Genomic DNA, 15,675 nt, shown 5'->3' on the forward strand with positions numbered 1-15,675 from the left:
AGAATAGCCCCCCACAAATATTAACGGTGAGTAAAGGGGAAAGCACAAACACAGAGATGAAAATAGATTTAGCAAATGAGGCCCGCTAACACTAGATAGCAGAAAATAGGAAGGGAACTGTGCGGTCAATAAAAAACCTTATTCAAAATATCCACGCAGAGATTGCTCGAGCCCCCGCACCAACTAACAGTGCGGGGGAAGCAACTCCGTACCCCAGAGCTTACCAGCAGCAAGAAATCACATATTAGCAAGCTGGACTAAACTCATCATACACAGAAATCATATTGCAGACTGATGAGCAAAAAATTATCAAACAGAACTTAGCTTCTCCTGAAGAGACTGAAAACGAAGATAATCAGGAGTAATCAGAATAGCACTGAATACATCGACAGCCGGCAACAAGTGGAAGTGAAGCAGAGCTAAATAGTAACCTCCCTAGTGAATAACGAGGCAGCTGATCCAGCCACAGACCCGCAGGATAACAAACAAAGCCACCAGGGGGAGCCCAAAAACAAAAGTCACACAATACCACCTGTGACCACAAGAGGGAGCCTGAAAACAGAGTTCACAACAGTCTGCCTACAACCAGAACTCACCTGCAGTACCCTGAAGGAGCTAGTGAAGTTCCTGGAAGAGATCTACGGCGAGACTGCTAGCGCGGGACATCTTCGCGCCAAATTTTTCTCTAGGCTGCAGCGGGAAGAAGAAGGAATTTCTCAGTATGCAACAGCACTGCAAGAAGTGTTCGAAGAGGTGCAGAGAAAGGAGGCAGATGGATTTGGCAGCATGGGCTCTAAAGACCGGATACTCCGGGAGCAATTCATTCTGGGACTACACAGCACATCCTTGAGGCAAGCACTGTCAGAACGGGTCCGGGCAGATCCAGCCCTTACGTTTCGTCAAGTTTTGGCGGAGACAGTGGCCCGAAGTAAAGAAGAAAGCTATGCGTCTGGAGTGATGCGTGTCCAGGGCACCAATTCCAGAGGGGACCCAAACCATCAAGAAGTGCTGGTCCAGGTAGTGCAAGACTTGCAGCGGTCCCTCGTTAACGTGCAAGAGAAACTGACCCAGATGGAGCGGAGAGTGGGGGAACTACAAGAGACTGACCCACCATACTCATGCAACCATTCTTCGGCCCGATCCACAAGGGGCCAGTGGGAACAAGCCCCCTCCCGTCAGGCATCGGCGGCACGAGGACAGGCTCGAAGTACCCCTCGGCGAGGAGGAGGCATTCAATGCTGGGAGTGTGGAGGACGGGGGCACCTTGCCAGAGACTGTCATAACTATATTCAAGGCCAGTGGAAGCCGCCATTAAACTACCAACCCCCGCGGTAGTGCGGCACTCTGCGGGGGAGGCGAGAAGAGAGGCCGCCCCATATCATAACGAACACTTGATCGCTGGGAGCCCCATCCTACGTGCTGAATTTGAAGGAGTTCTGGTGGATTGCCTGGTAGATACCGGGTCACAAGTGACAACGATGTCAGAAGCGTACTTCAAGCAGCATTTCCAGAACCTGGCCAAGCCAGAAAAAGAGACATTGATTCGCTTGTTTGCTGCCAACCAACAACCGATTCCGGTCACAGGGGTCGTGTGGATGAATATTCGAATCTGTGGGCAAGTAGTTGGAAGAAAAGGGATCCTACTAGTCCCTGAGCCTGTCAAGAAGGATGTGCCCGTAGTACTGGGAATGAATATCCTACGTGAACTCGATCAGATTATGTTTACCAAACGGGGACCTGGATATTGGAAGGAGGCTACCCCACATAAGCCTACTCGAGAAGCCCTTCAACGATTGATCCGCGTCTGTGGAATGCAGAAGAGTGTGCCATCTTATCAGACGGTAGGGGTCATCCGGGCTCCTGGGAAAGAACCTGTAATCCTACCTCCCGAGCGAGAAACTATAGTGTACCTTCCAGTGGGGACTCACCGCAACCTTGATGGGTTGGAAGTGGTTGTTCAGCCTGTGGTAGGCGGAGGAGTGGATAAAGAAGTCATGATAGCTCGTAAAGATAGCTGTGGTCCAGCGCGGACATGTCCCCATAAGAGCTCTGAATGTGAGCCCCAGGGAAGTCACCTTGCCACGAGGGACAGATCTGGCACTGCTGTACCTACATAAGGGTGAAGTGGTGAGTCATAAGGAGATGTCTTTATCACCGAAAGAAGGCGTGGGGTGGACCCTAGCAGTTGCTGCGGGAAATGAAGAGACATCATCCCCGGAGTGGAGTGGACGGGTCATCCTTGAGCAAATGGAAGTGGATGTGAAGGCTATGGGCCCTGAGCGTGTACAAGCAATAGAAGCTATGCTGTGGGAAAATCAGGCCGCATTTGCCCATCACGCCGAAGATTTCGGCTGTAGTGAAGCCATCACGCATGAGATCCCGACTGGGGAAGCTCGTCCAATTCGAGAACGATACCGGCAGATCCCGCCCAAGATGTACCAAGAGGTGAAAACATTACTGAGGCAGATGCTGGATTCAGGAGTGGTGCAGAGTAGTCAGAGCCATTGGGCAGCCCCGGTGGTGCTCGTCAAGAAAAAGGATGGGACCATCCGGTTCTGTGTAGATTACAGGAAACTCAACGCCTGCACTGTTCGAGACTCGTATCCGTTGCCCTGCATCGAGGAATCCTTGACAGCGTTGGGGAAAGCCAAGTACTTCTCCACCCTGGACCTAGCAAGCGGATATTGGCAAGTAGCCGTGGCAGAGAAAGACAGAGAGAAAACCGCCTTCATCCTCCCTATGGGACTGTTCGAGTTTAACCGAATGCCCTTCGGGCTCTCCAATGCTCCAGGCACCTTTCAACGGCTGATGGAAAAGTGTTTGGGAGATTTAAATTTCGAGGCTACCCTGATCTATCTGGATGACATCATTGTGTTTTCATCCTCTTTCGAAGACCACCTTGCCCGGCTTGGACAGGTACTCGGAAGATTGCGTGCTCATAACCTGAATTTGAAGCCAAAAAAATGCCACCTCTTCAAGAGGGAGATCGAGTATCTAGGTCACATAGTGTCACAAGATGGAGTTCTGCCCTCGGCAGAAAAAGTGGCTGCTATCCAGGGGTGGCCAGTCCCTCAAACAGTGAGAGAACTCCAGGCCTTCCTGGGACTCGCAGGGTACTACCGTCAGTTTGTTAAAGACTTCGCGAAGGTGGCCGGTCCTCTCAACGAGTTGCTGAGGGGGACCGCTGGAGTGCCGAAGACCCAGCGCATCCCCTGGGCACAGGGACAACACGAGGCCTTCCAGGCTATAAAGAATGCCCTTACTTCGGCCCCGATTTTGGCCTACGCAGACTTTGATCAACCGTTCCTGTTGTACACCGATGGTAGCCTCCATGGACTCGGTGCAGTACTTTCTCAGATACAGAATGGACATGAGAGAGTCATCGGGTATGCTATCAGGTCCCTGCGAGACAGCGAAAGAAACCCTCACAATTACAGCTCCTTCCGGTTAGAGCTCCTGGCCCTGGTGTGGGCCATGACAGAAAAGTTTGCAGGCTTCCTGACAGGTACAAAAATTCAAGTTCGAACAGACAATAATCCCCTGGCCCACCTTGAGAATGCTAAACTGGGGGCCTTAGAACAACGGTGGATGGCTCGCCTGGCCAAGTTCGACTTTACCATCCGCTATCGCTCTGCTACCGAAAACGCAAATGCGGATGGGCTGTCCAGAGTGCCTGTGGAGACTCCAGTGGGAGATATTGATGAGCAACTCGAAGAGGAGGAAACCCCAGACTTCAATAAGTTCAAGCCCCCAATGGTTGTGGCCCAGTCAAGAAGGGAGGCCTGCGCATTACCTCGGTCCCTGGGAAGAACCAATGAAGAATGGGGACACGTTCAGGATGAAGATGAAGGGCTGAGACATATGAAATGGTGGGTAACGCAAAAACGGAAGCCTGGCAAACAAGAGAGAGATAATCTGAACTCTGAAACGAGGAGTCTGTTGCACCAGTGGGATAGACTGGAAGTGCGAGAGTCAGTACTATATCGTAAGAGGCAACAGCCAAAAGATATGGAAGTAAGGTGGCAAGTGGTCATCCCAGGAGGAATGGCTCAAGAAATAGCTAAAGAAGCCCATGAATTCGGAGCGCACTTCGGCTCCACAAAGACCTACCAATGGTTGCAGCGGTATGTGTATTGCCCTTGGTTGGAGCTTGTGGTGGAAGAGGTTTGCCGGCAGTGTCGAGTATGTGACCTCATTAAGAGTACTGAACAGAGGGCACCCATCCAGACCATACAAACTAAGGAGCCGTTGGAAGTCTTGATGATCGACTATCTCCTCGTGGGACACTTGGCCCGGGGGCTGCAATATTGTTTGGTGATGACCGATCATTTTTCTAAGTTCGCAGTAGTAACTCCGACTAGAGACCAGACTGCGGAATCGGCGGCGCGAGCCATCTGTCAAGACTTCATCCGGGTGTATGGCTGCCCAAAGCGCATCCACTCCGACCAAGGCGCATGTTTCCAAGGCAAAGTGAGGGAAGAACTGTATCGCATGTATGGCATCGAGCGGTCCCGGACCACCCCTTATCATCCTCAAGGCAATGGAGCTTGCGAACGCTTTAACAGAACCTTGCTTCAGATGCTGAGAACATTGGAGGAAGATAAGAAGGTGTGTTGGCCAGACTATCTGCGAGAATTGGTCTGGGCCTACAACAATCGGGTCCACTCCACCACGGGTTATACCCCCTATCTACTGTTGTTTGGAAGAGCTGGACGAGAGATCATTGAGCTGAATCTGGAACAGCCAGAGGAGCTGATGGAGCGAAATGTCACCTCATGGGTGAAAGAGCATCGGCAACGTTTGCAAACAATACGGCGGTTGGCGGGTCAGCAACTGCAAGGAAAAGAACATACGGCCCGCAAACCGACTCAAGAGTTACCGCTCCAACCTGGAGACCGGGTATTGGTCAGAGAGAGACGCCCTAAGGGAAAACTAAGTGAGAGATGGGAAGTACAGCCGTACAAGGTTATCGAGCGAGTGTATGCTAACGGCCCTGTCTACAAGGTACAGATTGAAGATGGGGTATCCACCCCTAGAGTACTTCACAGAAATATGCTGTGGCCTTGCCGGTCTGAGGTCTGTTCTATGCCATTGTTGCCTGAAGGTGCCACCCCACTTCCTAAATCTGTCATGCCTGATGTCCAAATCGATGATGAGTGGTGGACCGTCCCTGACACAGTAGGGGGTCCTCGGCCGCCCAGAGGCGGTAATCTCATGGATGTACCAGTACCGCCATGTGAGGATGAGACCAGACAAGAGCGCACAATGTCCCCTGCAACCAGTGTTCCTCTGGAAGATAGTCAAGCCTTGCCTGACAGCCAAGAGCTGCGGAGATCCCAGAGGTCTAATGCAGGGGTTCCACCAGTCCGATATGTAGAACAGTGTGCTCTGTCTGTGTGTACACCTTTGTTGCCTCCTCCATTACACTTTTACCCTGATGCTGTGATGGCCGAGGACGACCATTATTAAGAAGGGAGGCATGTAAGAGGGTGGTGCTGTTATGGATAATAAGAAACACGTTGTCACTTTAAGAGGCTGCATCCCCTTGTCTGATGTGATGGTATGTTCTGCTGTTCTCCCCTGCTCTTGTTTTTGCTATGAACTGGCCGGGGCTGTGTGAAGGGGTGGAGCTGAGGAGCAAGCAGGAAGAGTTTCTCTGAGGGATCTGAGAGGACGGTGTGCTGTTCTGTCTGCAAGGAAGAGTCGTTGGCTGCAAGAAAGATTACACAGCTTGAGACGAACTGCGTTTGCTAAATAGACGTTCCCGGTTACAGCAAAGGGTGGCTGTTCTGCGCTGGTTGTGAAGCCACGAAGATACTAAGAAGGAGACTTACGGTTTCCAGGAGCAAAGAGAAGACGACGCTTTACAGAGCCGACAGGAATCCGTGCGCACCACCGTTTTGGACTTCGGGGGCCCCCTGGGACTGGACCTGTGTCCCCAACATCACCGTGAGTCTGTTCCTGTCTGGTGCACCAGTTAGGGCCTAGTGCAGGCTTCACTAGTTAGAGCACGGTAGCCGTGTGGCCTGCGTAGTGGAGGCCAGGGAGGCTATATGCCGAGTAGTATCGATATATGTTTTTTTGTGTAAAGTTGATTGTGAGATAGATTCTGAGTTTGCAATTGCTTAAGCACTGTGCTATCTTACAGACAAGTTGACTCATGTGCATTATCTTTTGCTATTGTAAATCCCTGTTTGCACCTTCTTTGTCCCTTCCATTCCCTGTCTCCCAATAAATCTATCCTTTGTTGTTTGCACCTCGCCTTGTGTACAGTAGTCTCCCTGCACCGTGGTGGTCCCCCGGCCATCGCTTCACGGTGGCGTATTTGGATGACATTGTCATCTTCAGTTCCTCCTGGGACGAACACCTGCAGCATCTTCATGAGGTGCTCAGGCGAATTCACCAAGCTGGTCTGACCATCAAGCCGAGAAAGTGACAGATGAGCATGAGAGAGGTCCACTACCTGGGACACCGGGTAGGCAGGAACGCCATAAAGCCAGAGCCTGGGAAAGTGGCCCGCCCCCAGGACCAAGAAATAGGTGATGTCCTTCCTGGGCACTGCAAGGTACTATAGACGCTTTGTACAGAATTATAGCAGCCTGGCAAAGCCCTTGACAGACCTCACCAGGAAGAAGCTACCCCAAACAGCTGACTGGGCAGATGGCTGTGAGGTGGCTTTCCGAGCTTTGAAAACAGCCCTGAGCAGTTCTCCTGTGCTAAAAGCTGTCGACAGCAGTCGGCCGTTCTTGGTACAGACCGACACCAGCTAGTTTGGCCTTGTTGCTGTGCTCAGACAGGTGGACTCGGGGAACCAAGAGCACCCCGTGTTGTACCTGAGCTGGAAGCTTCTGCCGAGGGAAGTGGCCTATTCCACTATAGAGAAAAAGTGCCTGGCCATGGTTTGGGTCCTGCAACGTCTGCAGCCCTACCTGTATGGATGCATCTTCACTGTGGTGACCGACCACAACTCCCTGAGCTGGCTATACACAGTGTCAGGTACCAATGGAAGGTTGCTACTCTGGAGCCTTGCCCTCCTGCAGTACGACTTTACCGTGAAACACAAAAAGTGCAGTGAGCATGCTAATGCAGATGGGTTATCCCAAGTAGCAAGAGGTCCTGCCTCCGTAGAACATTCCAAAAGGGGGAGGTGTCATGAATATGCATGCCTACACAGCTCTGCTACATCTCCTTGGCTTTGCACTAGCAGGCTCCAGCCCTGATCCCCCCTTGCAGCTTTCCCCCCTCACAGCTGCATGTGTGTGTGAGTCCACTTCTCCCTCTCCCCTGCTGTACAGATGTAATGTGAAACCAGTGTGCTAGCAGCCCTCCCTGGTTACTTTTATGGCTCTGAACTGGTTGAAAGCAGCCTACAGCCTCATGGCCATCTCGTTTTCTAGTATTGTGGCCCTCAATAGGGTTACCAAACTCCCTGATTCCAGCAGACCAGTCTTTTACACTCCGTTTACTGTCAAGGAGCATGCCTGCAGCCACTTGCCTGGTTGAGGGACAGCACTGCAGGCAGGATATGCAAAATATGAGCAGCGCCGTCCTATGCTGCAGTCCATTGTCTCGGTCATCATAGGGCAACGGGTGGCTATGTGACCTGGGGTGTGACACCTCGAACAAATTATACTATTGGACTGGGCCTTTGACTAAGATAACTCCTGGGCTCGTGAATGTGCCACCCCTTTTTGGTGTCCGTCTCCCCTTTGCGAACCCCAGTATGGAGATTGTCATGAATATGCTAGCCTACACAGCTCTGCTACATCTCCTTGGCTTTGTACTAGCAGGCTCCAGCCCTGATCCCCCTTGCAGCTTTCCCCCCTCACAGCTGCATGTGTGTGTGAGACCACTTGTCCCTCTCCCCTGCTGTACAGCTGTAATATGAAACCAGTGTGCTAGCAGCCCTCCCTGGTTAGTTTTATGGCTCTAAACTGGTTGAAAGAAGCCTGCAGCCTCATGGCCATCTCTTTGTCTAGTGCAGTGTTCATTTTAAGACCAAATATAATGGCATTGATTAAGTGAGATAGGGGGAATCTTACATTTGTGGAATGTGCATCAGTAGAGCCACCACACAGTGATTTTTCTAGGTTCCAGAACCAGAAGAATCCGAGAAATGGATTTCTACTTAACCGGGTCACACAGCTACCCCATGTTTAGACTTAAATGTAATCTAATCTCTTGAGAAGACATGTAATTCTTTTGTCATCTCTCTACGAGCTTCCCCCCAAGAGCTATGTTTAATAGAAGGTTTTTCATAATTTTGCAAGGGGGCGTATCCAGCCCCTCAGTCCTCTAAAGGAAATTACGCCACTGATTGGGTTGGCTCCTGACTTGCTATTAATCATAGAAATAGGAGCTGGTGGCAGTGAAGTGTCCTGATCTTTTGGGGAAACTGGCAGTGACAGACGGCGTTTGATAATTGTATTTCCCGCCTGAGCAGGAATAGTTATAACGCCCTCACTGCAATGTGCCCAACAGCCTGGCAGCCTTTCTGGCGACTACTTATCCTAGGTGCAGTTCCTTTACTGATCTGAGGGTAAGGGGGGCACCGGAGAGCTGCAAGTTCCAAACCAGAACTGGGAAGTGGGATATAATAAATCCCCTGCTGATGAATCGGGGCAGCCAAACACCCCCGGTTCATGACAGGGCCGCTCGGCCCCTTTCCTTCCCCAAGGAACTATCAACCGCCTGGTACCTCTCCACCAGGCTCACTAGGTCATTGGCTACACGGTGATTTTCCTGGGCAACCCAGGATTGCACCGGCTTTAGTAGGGACTGTATTAATCTGTCCATGATAACCTTCTCCACCATCTGTGCTGGGAAAGAGGATTCAGTTTGCAGCCATTTTTGGACCAGTGCACCTGTGGCACCCCTAAAGTCAGAGTCACTCTTAAGCCTGCCAAGATCTCAGAATTTAACTTGGTGTGCTCTTTTGTGTCCTGCAACGCCATGTCACAATACGCCTTTTGCAGTTCACCTGTTAAATATTGTGCCAGAACCTCCGCCTGTTGCTCCAGAGGCAATTTCTACTGCTCCGCCATACTTTCAAACATCGCCAGGAATGCCTCGACTTCATCACCTGGGGTCATCTTTTTCAATGCTCTTCTTAAAGTCTTCCTCACGCAAGAGTCATGACCTGAATTTGGGGTTAGGGCGATTGCCCTGCCAAAGATCGCCTCGGCTAGGAGTTCCATCTGCTGCCAGTGCTGCTGCTGCTGCATCTGCTGCTGCTGTTGCTACTGCTGGTGCTATATCTGTTGTTGCTAGAGATTAGTCTGCACAAGTTGCTTTATAAATTCCTCCATGTTGTCAGATTTCACCTTTGCAGCTGCTTTCACCCAGGACATGCGATATCTGTGCAGCAGTCACACTGTCCTGTGAGAATCGTGCCCACATTCTCCACCAATTGTAGAGGATTGTACTCGCTGCGTTTGAGGTAAGCACGTGACTAGTGGTAGATACCACATCCTTGTCCCTGCTTTGAATCACAGTAGCGATTCATTGCCATCTTGGCATTACCTCCCTTTGCTTTCAAGCTAGTTTGTATAACGGGGTATGTACATCCCTCTCAGCACTCTATAGTTTTTGTACAATACATTTACCTATTTCTTCCAGTACTGACTCTATGTCTTTCCAGCTCTTTCTGCCCTGACAGATTTACTGTTATTCACTATACCTCATAGTACACTACTTCAATACATTGAAGAAGGTCATCACGACCAAAACGTCTACTTTTCTATGTACTATATATTAAATTTTTCACAAGCATCTACGCGGTGTGTGCCAGGTTTTCTTACTAATTGCACAAGGTCTGGGATCCTACCTGAGCACCACTACACTTTCTGTGCTGATGGTTTTGTGTTCATTGAGGTAGGTACAGGACGCGGTATTGCTGCAATGTCCAGGCAAGTTTATTTAGAAATCATAAACTGCTCCAGATGGCAAAATGAAACAGAACCTTTTCTGTCAGAAAGTGAAAGGCCAAATAACTCTCTCGGCACTATATGTGCTGGAGTAAGCTTCCGAGCTCACATCAGCGGTGATGACACATATCTCCCCTCAAGGACTCATTCGGTGGCCATCTTACAATATATATACACATTATACACATAATATACAAACATAAGACTGAGAAGCAAATAAGACAAGTTACCTTATAGACAGCGGGCGCTGACCACTGGCACTGACTGTTCTCTCCCCATTAGGATTTCAGGCCCGGGCCCCGCTCCTGTCGCTGCTCCTGCTCCTGTTATCACTCATGCTATTGGCCTCCAGTATTGGACTTGCAGTAAAGTGTAAGTATGTAATGATATACATAAAGATGTATATGGGGTAAGGTCTAAATGTATGAGAATAACAAACACAACTTATAAAGTAATTATCCTGGAATTATTCTACAAAAGATTAAACGCAATAAAAAAGATTACAAGCGACATTTAATCTAAGGAGGATTTATCATAAACACAAATAATACTGCTGCACAAAGCTCACACAATACTGCTACAGTGGGGACGGAAAGTATTCAGACCCCTTAAAATTTCTCACTTTTTGTTTCATTGAAGCCATTTGGTAAATTCAAAACAGTTCATTTTTCTCATTAATGTACACTCTTCACCACATCTTGACTGATAAAAATACAGAAATGTAGAAATTTTAGCAAATTTAATAAAAAAGGAAAACTGAAATATCCCATGGTCATAAGTCTTCAGCCCCTTTGCTCAGACACTCATATTTAAGTCCCATGCTGTCCATTTCCTTGTGATCCACTTTGAGATGGTTCTACTCCCTCATTGTAGGTAATTATCCAAAAAAACGGGGCAAAATAAATTAACCACGCTCTGCCATTTACAATATAGTAAACCGAAGACAAATGGGCACTAGACATAATATAAACCTTTATTGTAAATATTCCAAAAACCACAATAAAAAATAGTAATAGATGCAACAGAAAAAAGTGATAGAGAACAACCTAGTACCGCATCAGAGAAACAGAAAACACAAATAGCACTGACGGAGGCCACAGGGTAATGAAATACAACTTGTACAGAAAATCAAGTAATTCAATCATAAAAAATGAATTAAAGTGGCCTGAATCATGAGGCTAATGTGCATATATACACAGGCTCAATATATCAGACAAGTAATCAAGTCATGAAAAAGTGCCAGGTGCCAAAGTGCAATACAAAATAGAGATATAGCCACAGACTCGAATTATCCTACAAATGATCTCTTCAATTTAAAGTGCATAGTGCTTAAGTGTTACAAATGATAATATAGTAACCCTTACTGGAATTTGCATTATCCCACAACTTCTTTAGCTTTAAGGAGGCACTCTTCCTACAGCTCCAGGGTACAGCCATGGGGGCGGCCTTTGTGCCATCCTACGCATGTCTGTTCCTGGGGCTGTGGGAGAGGAGAGCTTTCATCTCGGATGCTATACCACTGTCATCTAAAGTACTAATGTGGGCACGCTACATTGATGATGTTTTTGCTATCTGGCAGGGTACTGAAAGTGATCTTTTGAAATTTGTTGAACATCTCAATGACAATGAGCTTAACATTAAACTTACCTGCCATTACAGCCGTGACTATGTGGACTTTCTGGATGTGCGTGTCTGAAGAGGAGAAGATGGTTTCTTGCAAAGTGAATTGCCTAGAAAAGATAGTCAGTTAATAGCCTATTAGTTTTTCACCCAGGATCCCCAAATCCATGGGTGAAAAACTTGTATCATTCCCAAGAAGACTCATGGCTGTACTAGCTCCAAAGGAGCTTCTGCTAAATACTGAGCGAAGGGTCTGAAGACTTATTATGACTAGTGTTGAGCATTCCGATACCGCAAGTATCGGGTATCGGCCGATACTTGCTGTATCGGAATTCCGATACCGAGATCCGATACTTTCGTGGTATCGGGAATCGGAATCGGAAGTTTCCAGTGTATGGTTCCCAGGGTCTGAAGGAGAGGAAACTCTCCTTCAGGCCCTGAGATCCATATAAATGTGTAAAATAAAGAATTAAAATTAAAAATAGGGATATACTCACCTGTCCGGAGGCCCCTGGACTTTACCGCCGTAACCGGGAGCCTTCTTTGCTTAAAATGCGCGCGTTTAATGGTTTCCGTGACGTCACGGCTTCTGATTGGTCGCGTGCCGCCCATGTGACCGTGACGTGACCGATCACAACAAGCCGTGATGTAGTTTTCAGGTCCTGATGCCTAATTCTAGGCATTCAGGATTTGAAAATTACGTCACGGCTTGTGATTGGTCGCGTCGCGGTCACATGGGCGGCACGCGACCAATCACAAGCCGTGACGTAATTTTCAAATCCTGAATGCCTAGAATTAGGCATCAGGACCTGAAAACTACGTCACGGCTTGTTGTGATCGGTCGCGTCACGGTCACATGGGCGGCACGCGACCAATCAGAAGCCGTGACGTCTGTTGTGAATTTGCTTTTTGCTCCCTCTAGTGGTTACTAGTTTTTTGACTCTGGTTTTTCTGTCATTCCTTTTATCCGCACCTGGGTCGTTAGTTAGGGGTGTCGCTATATAAGCTCCCTGGACCTTCAGTTCAATGCCTGGCAACGTAGTTATCAGAGCTAGTCTGCTGTGCTCTTGTCTACTGATCCTGGTTCCAGTTATATCAGCTAAGTCTGCCTTTTGCTTTTTGCTATTTGTTTTGGTTTGGTATTTTTGTCCAGCTTGTTCCTAATCTATATCCTGACCTTTGCTGGAAGCTCTAGGGGGGCTGGTGTTCTCCCCCCGGACCGTTAGACGGTTCGGGGGTTCTTGAATTTCCAGTGTGGATTTTGATAGGGTTTTTGTTGACCATATAAGTTACCTTTCTTTATTCTGCTATCAGTAAGCGGGCCTCTCTGTGCTAAACCTGGTTCATTTCTGTGTTTGTCATTTCCTCTTACCTCACCGTCATTATTTGTGGGGGGCTTCTATCCAGCTTTGGGGTCCCCTTCTCTGGAGGCAAGAAAGGTCTTTGTTTTCCTCTACTAGGGGTAGCTAGATTCTCCGGCTGGAGCGTGTCATCTAGAATCAACGTAGGAATGATCCCCGGCTACTTCTAGTGTTGGCGTTAGGAGTAGATATATGGTCAACCCAGTTACCACTGCCCTATGAGCTGGATTTTTGTATTCTGCAGACTTCCACGTTCCTCTGAGACCCTCGCCATTGGGGTCATAACAGACGTCACGGAAACCATTAAACGCGTGCATTTTAAGCAAAGAAGGCTCCCGGTTACGGCGGTAAAGTCCAGGGGCCTCCGGACAGGTGAGTATATCCCTATTTCTTATTTTAATTCTTTCTTTTACACATTTATATGGATCCCAGGGCCTGAAGGAGAGTTTCCTCTCCTTCAGACCCTGGGAACCATCAGGGATACCGTCCGATACTTGAGTCCCATTGACTTGTATTGGTATCGGGTATCGGTATCCGATTAGATCCGATACTTTGCCGGTATCGGCCGATACTTTCCGATACCGATACTTTCAAGTATCAGACGGTATCGCTCAACACTACTTATGACATATGATATTTCAGTTTTTCTTTTTATTAAATTTGCAAAAATTTCTACATTTCTGTTTTTTTCAGTCAAGATCGGGTGCAGAGTGTACAGTAATGAGAAAGATGAACTTTTTTGAATTTACCAAATGGCTGCAATGAAACAAAAAGTGAAAAATGTAAAGGGGTCTGAATACTTTCCTTACACACTGTATATAGAGCCCACACAATACTGCCACTTACTGCACTAATAATAATTTATGCAATACTAATACATTATCGTTCTTACATATCACTTCTTCACCCATGGGTGACACATTCTCTTACTCCTCTCCAGTCTTATCATTATTACTTATCAGGTCCTCACCCGTGGGTCACACATTCTCTTAAGGTACCTTCACACGAAACGACATCGCTAGCGATCCGTGACGTTGCAGCGTCCTCGCTAGCGATATCGTTTCGTTTGACACGCAGCAGCGATCAGGATCCTGCTGTGATGTCGCTGGTCGCTGAATAAAGTCCAGAACTTTATTTGGTCGTCCGATCGCCGTGTATCGTTGTGTTTGAAAGCAAAAGCAACGATACCAGCGATGTTTTACACTGGTAACCAGGGTAAACATCGGGTTACCAAGCGCAGGGCCGCGCTTAGTAACCCGATGTTTACCCTGGTTACCAGCGTAAAAGTAAAAAAAAACAAACAGTACATGCTCACCTGCGCGTCCCCCAGCGTCTGCTTCCTGACACTTACTGAGCGCCGGCCCAAAAGTGAAAGTGAAAGCACAGCGGTGATGTCACCGCTGTGCTGTTAGGGCCGGAGCTCAGTCAGTGTCAGGAAGCAGACGCTGGGGGACGCGCAGGTGAGCATGTACTGTTTGTTTTTTTTACTTTTACGCTGGTAACCAGGGTAAACATCGGGTTACTAAGCGCGGCCCTGCGCTTAGCAACCCGATGTTTACCCTGGTTACCCGGGGACCTCGGCGTCGTTGGTCGCTGGAGAGCGGTCTGTGTGACAGCTCTCCAGCGATCAAACAGCGACGCTGCAGCAATCGGCATCGTTGTCGCTATCGCTGCAGCGTCGCTTCGTGTGAAGGTACCTTTACTCCTCTCCAGTCTTATCATTATTACATATCAGGTCCTCACCCATGGGTGACACATTCTCTTACTGCTCCCCAGTCTAATTTTTGTTATTACATATCAGTGACTTATTCATTTCCAGACATTGAATTGTGCCATCAGTTCAATAATCTTTCTGAGAGTCACGTGAGTCACATGGAGTTGAGCAGACGTCTGACTGAGATGCTTCAGAAGAAGGAGGAGGACCTGGTGGCCGCAGGGAACAGTCTGGAAAAAGGCCGGATGGAGAAGGAAGCATTAGTTTTAGGTATCCAGAACTTTAACGTGTCTTTACTGGAGTGTGAGCAGACGGCCAGGAATTCTGCAGACAATAAGGAAACGACAGAGAGACGTCTGAAAGAGGTGTTGTCCCAAAAAGAAGAGCAGGAGAAAGGTATAAGATGTACCCAGTGCACTTCATATCACATCTTATGCCCCAGTCACATCACTGCCTAAGACATGCAGCAATGTGGATGCAGCTTTTTATGTGACTGGACTATACAGTTGTGCTCAAAATTTACATACCCCGGCAGAATTTTTGCTTCCTTGTCCTTTTTTCAGAGAATATGAATGATTTATTATTATTATTATTATAGCACATTGATTCCATGGTGCTGTACATGAGACGGGGTTACATACAAGTTACAGATATCACTTACAGTAAGGAAACTAACAATGACAGACTGGTACAGAGGGGTGAGGACCCTGTCCTTGTGGGCTTACATTCTACAGGATGGTGGGGAAGGAGACAGTAGGTTGAGGGTTGTAGGAGCTCCGGTGGTGGTGAGGAGGCAGCAGGGTCAGTGCAGGCTGTAGGCTTTCCTGAAGAGATGGGTTTTCAGGTTCCATCTGAAGGATCCGAATGTGGTTGATAGTCGGACGTGTTGGGGCAAAGAATTCCAGAGGATGGGGGATATTCGGGAGAAGTCTTGGAGGCGGTTGGGTGAGGAACGAATAAGTGTGGAGGAGAGAAGGAGGTCTTGGGAGGACCGGAGATTACGTGAGGGATGATATCGGGAGATTATTTCAGAGATGTATGGAGGAGACAGGTT

General features: G+C 48.3%; 1 protein-coding gene across 1 annotated transcript in view; it reads left to right on the forward strand.

The window, feature by feature from the left end:
• Window positions 1–15,125, forward strand: part of LOC143802112 (uncharacterized) — a 98,185-nt gene extending 83,060 nt beyond the window's left edge. The window contains exons 3-4 of the mRNA XM_077281303.1: window positions 10,209–10,298; window positions 14,727–15,125. Of these exons, the coding sequence (XP_077137418.1) occupies window positions 10,209–10,298; window positions 14,727–15,079 (443 nt within the window). The 3' untranslated portion in view covers window positions 15,080–15,125. The remainder of the gene's footprint in view (window positions 1–10,208; window positions 10,299–14,726) is intronic.
• The last annotated feature ends 550 nt before the right edge of the window (window positions 15,126–15,675 follow it).

Source organism: Ranitomeya variabilis, chromosome 1, assembly GCF_051348905.1.
Source record: "Ranitomeya variabilis isolate aRanVar5 chromosome 1, aRanVar5.hap1, whole genome shotgun sequence".
Classification (NCBI taxonomy): domain Eukaryota; kingdom Metazoa; phylum Chordata; class Amphibia; order Anura; family Dendrobatidae; genus Ranitomeya; species Ranitomeya variabilis.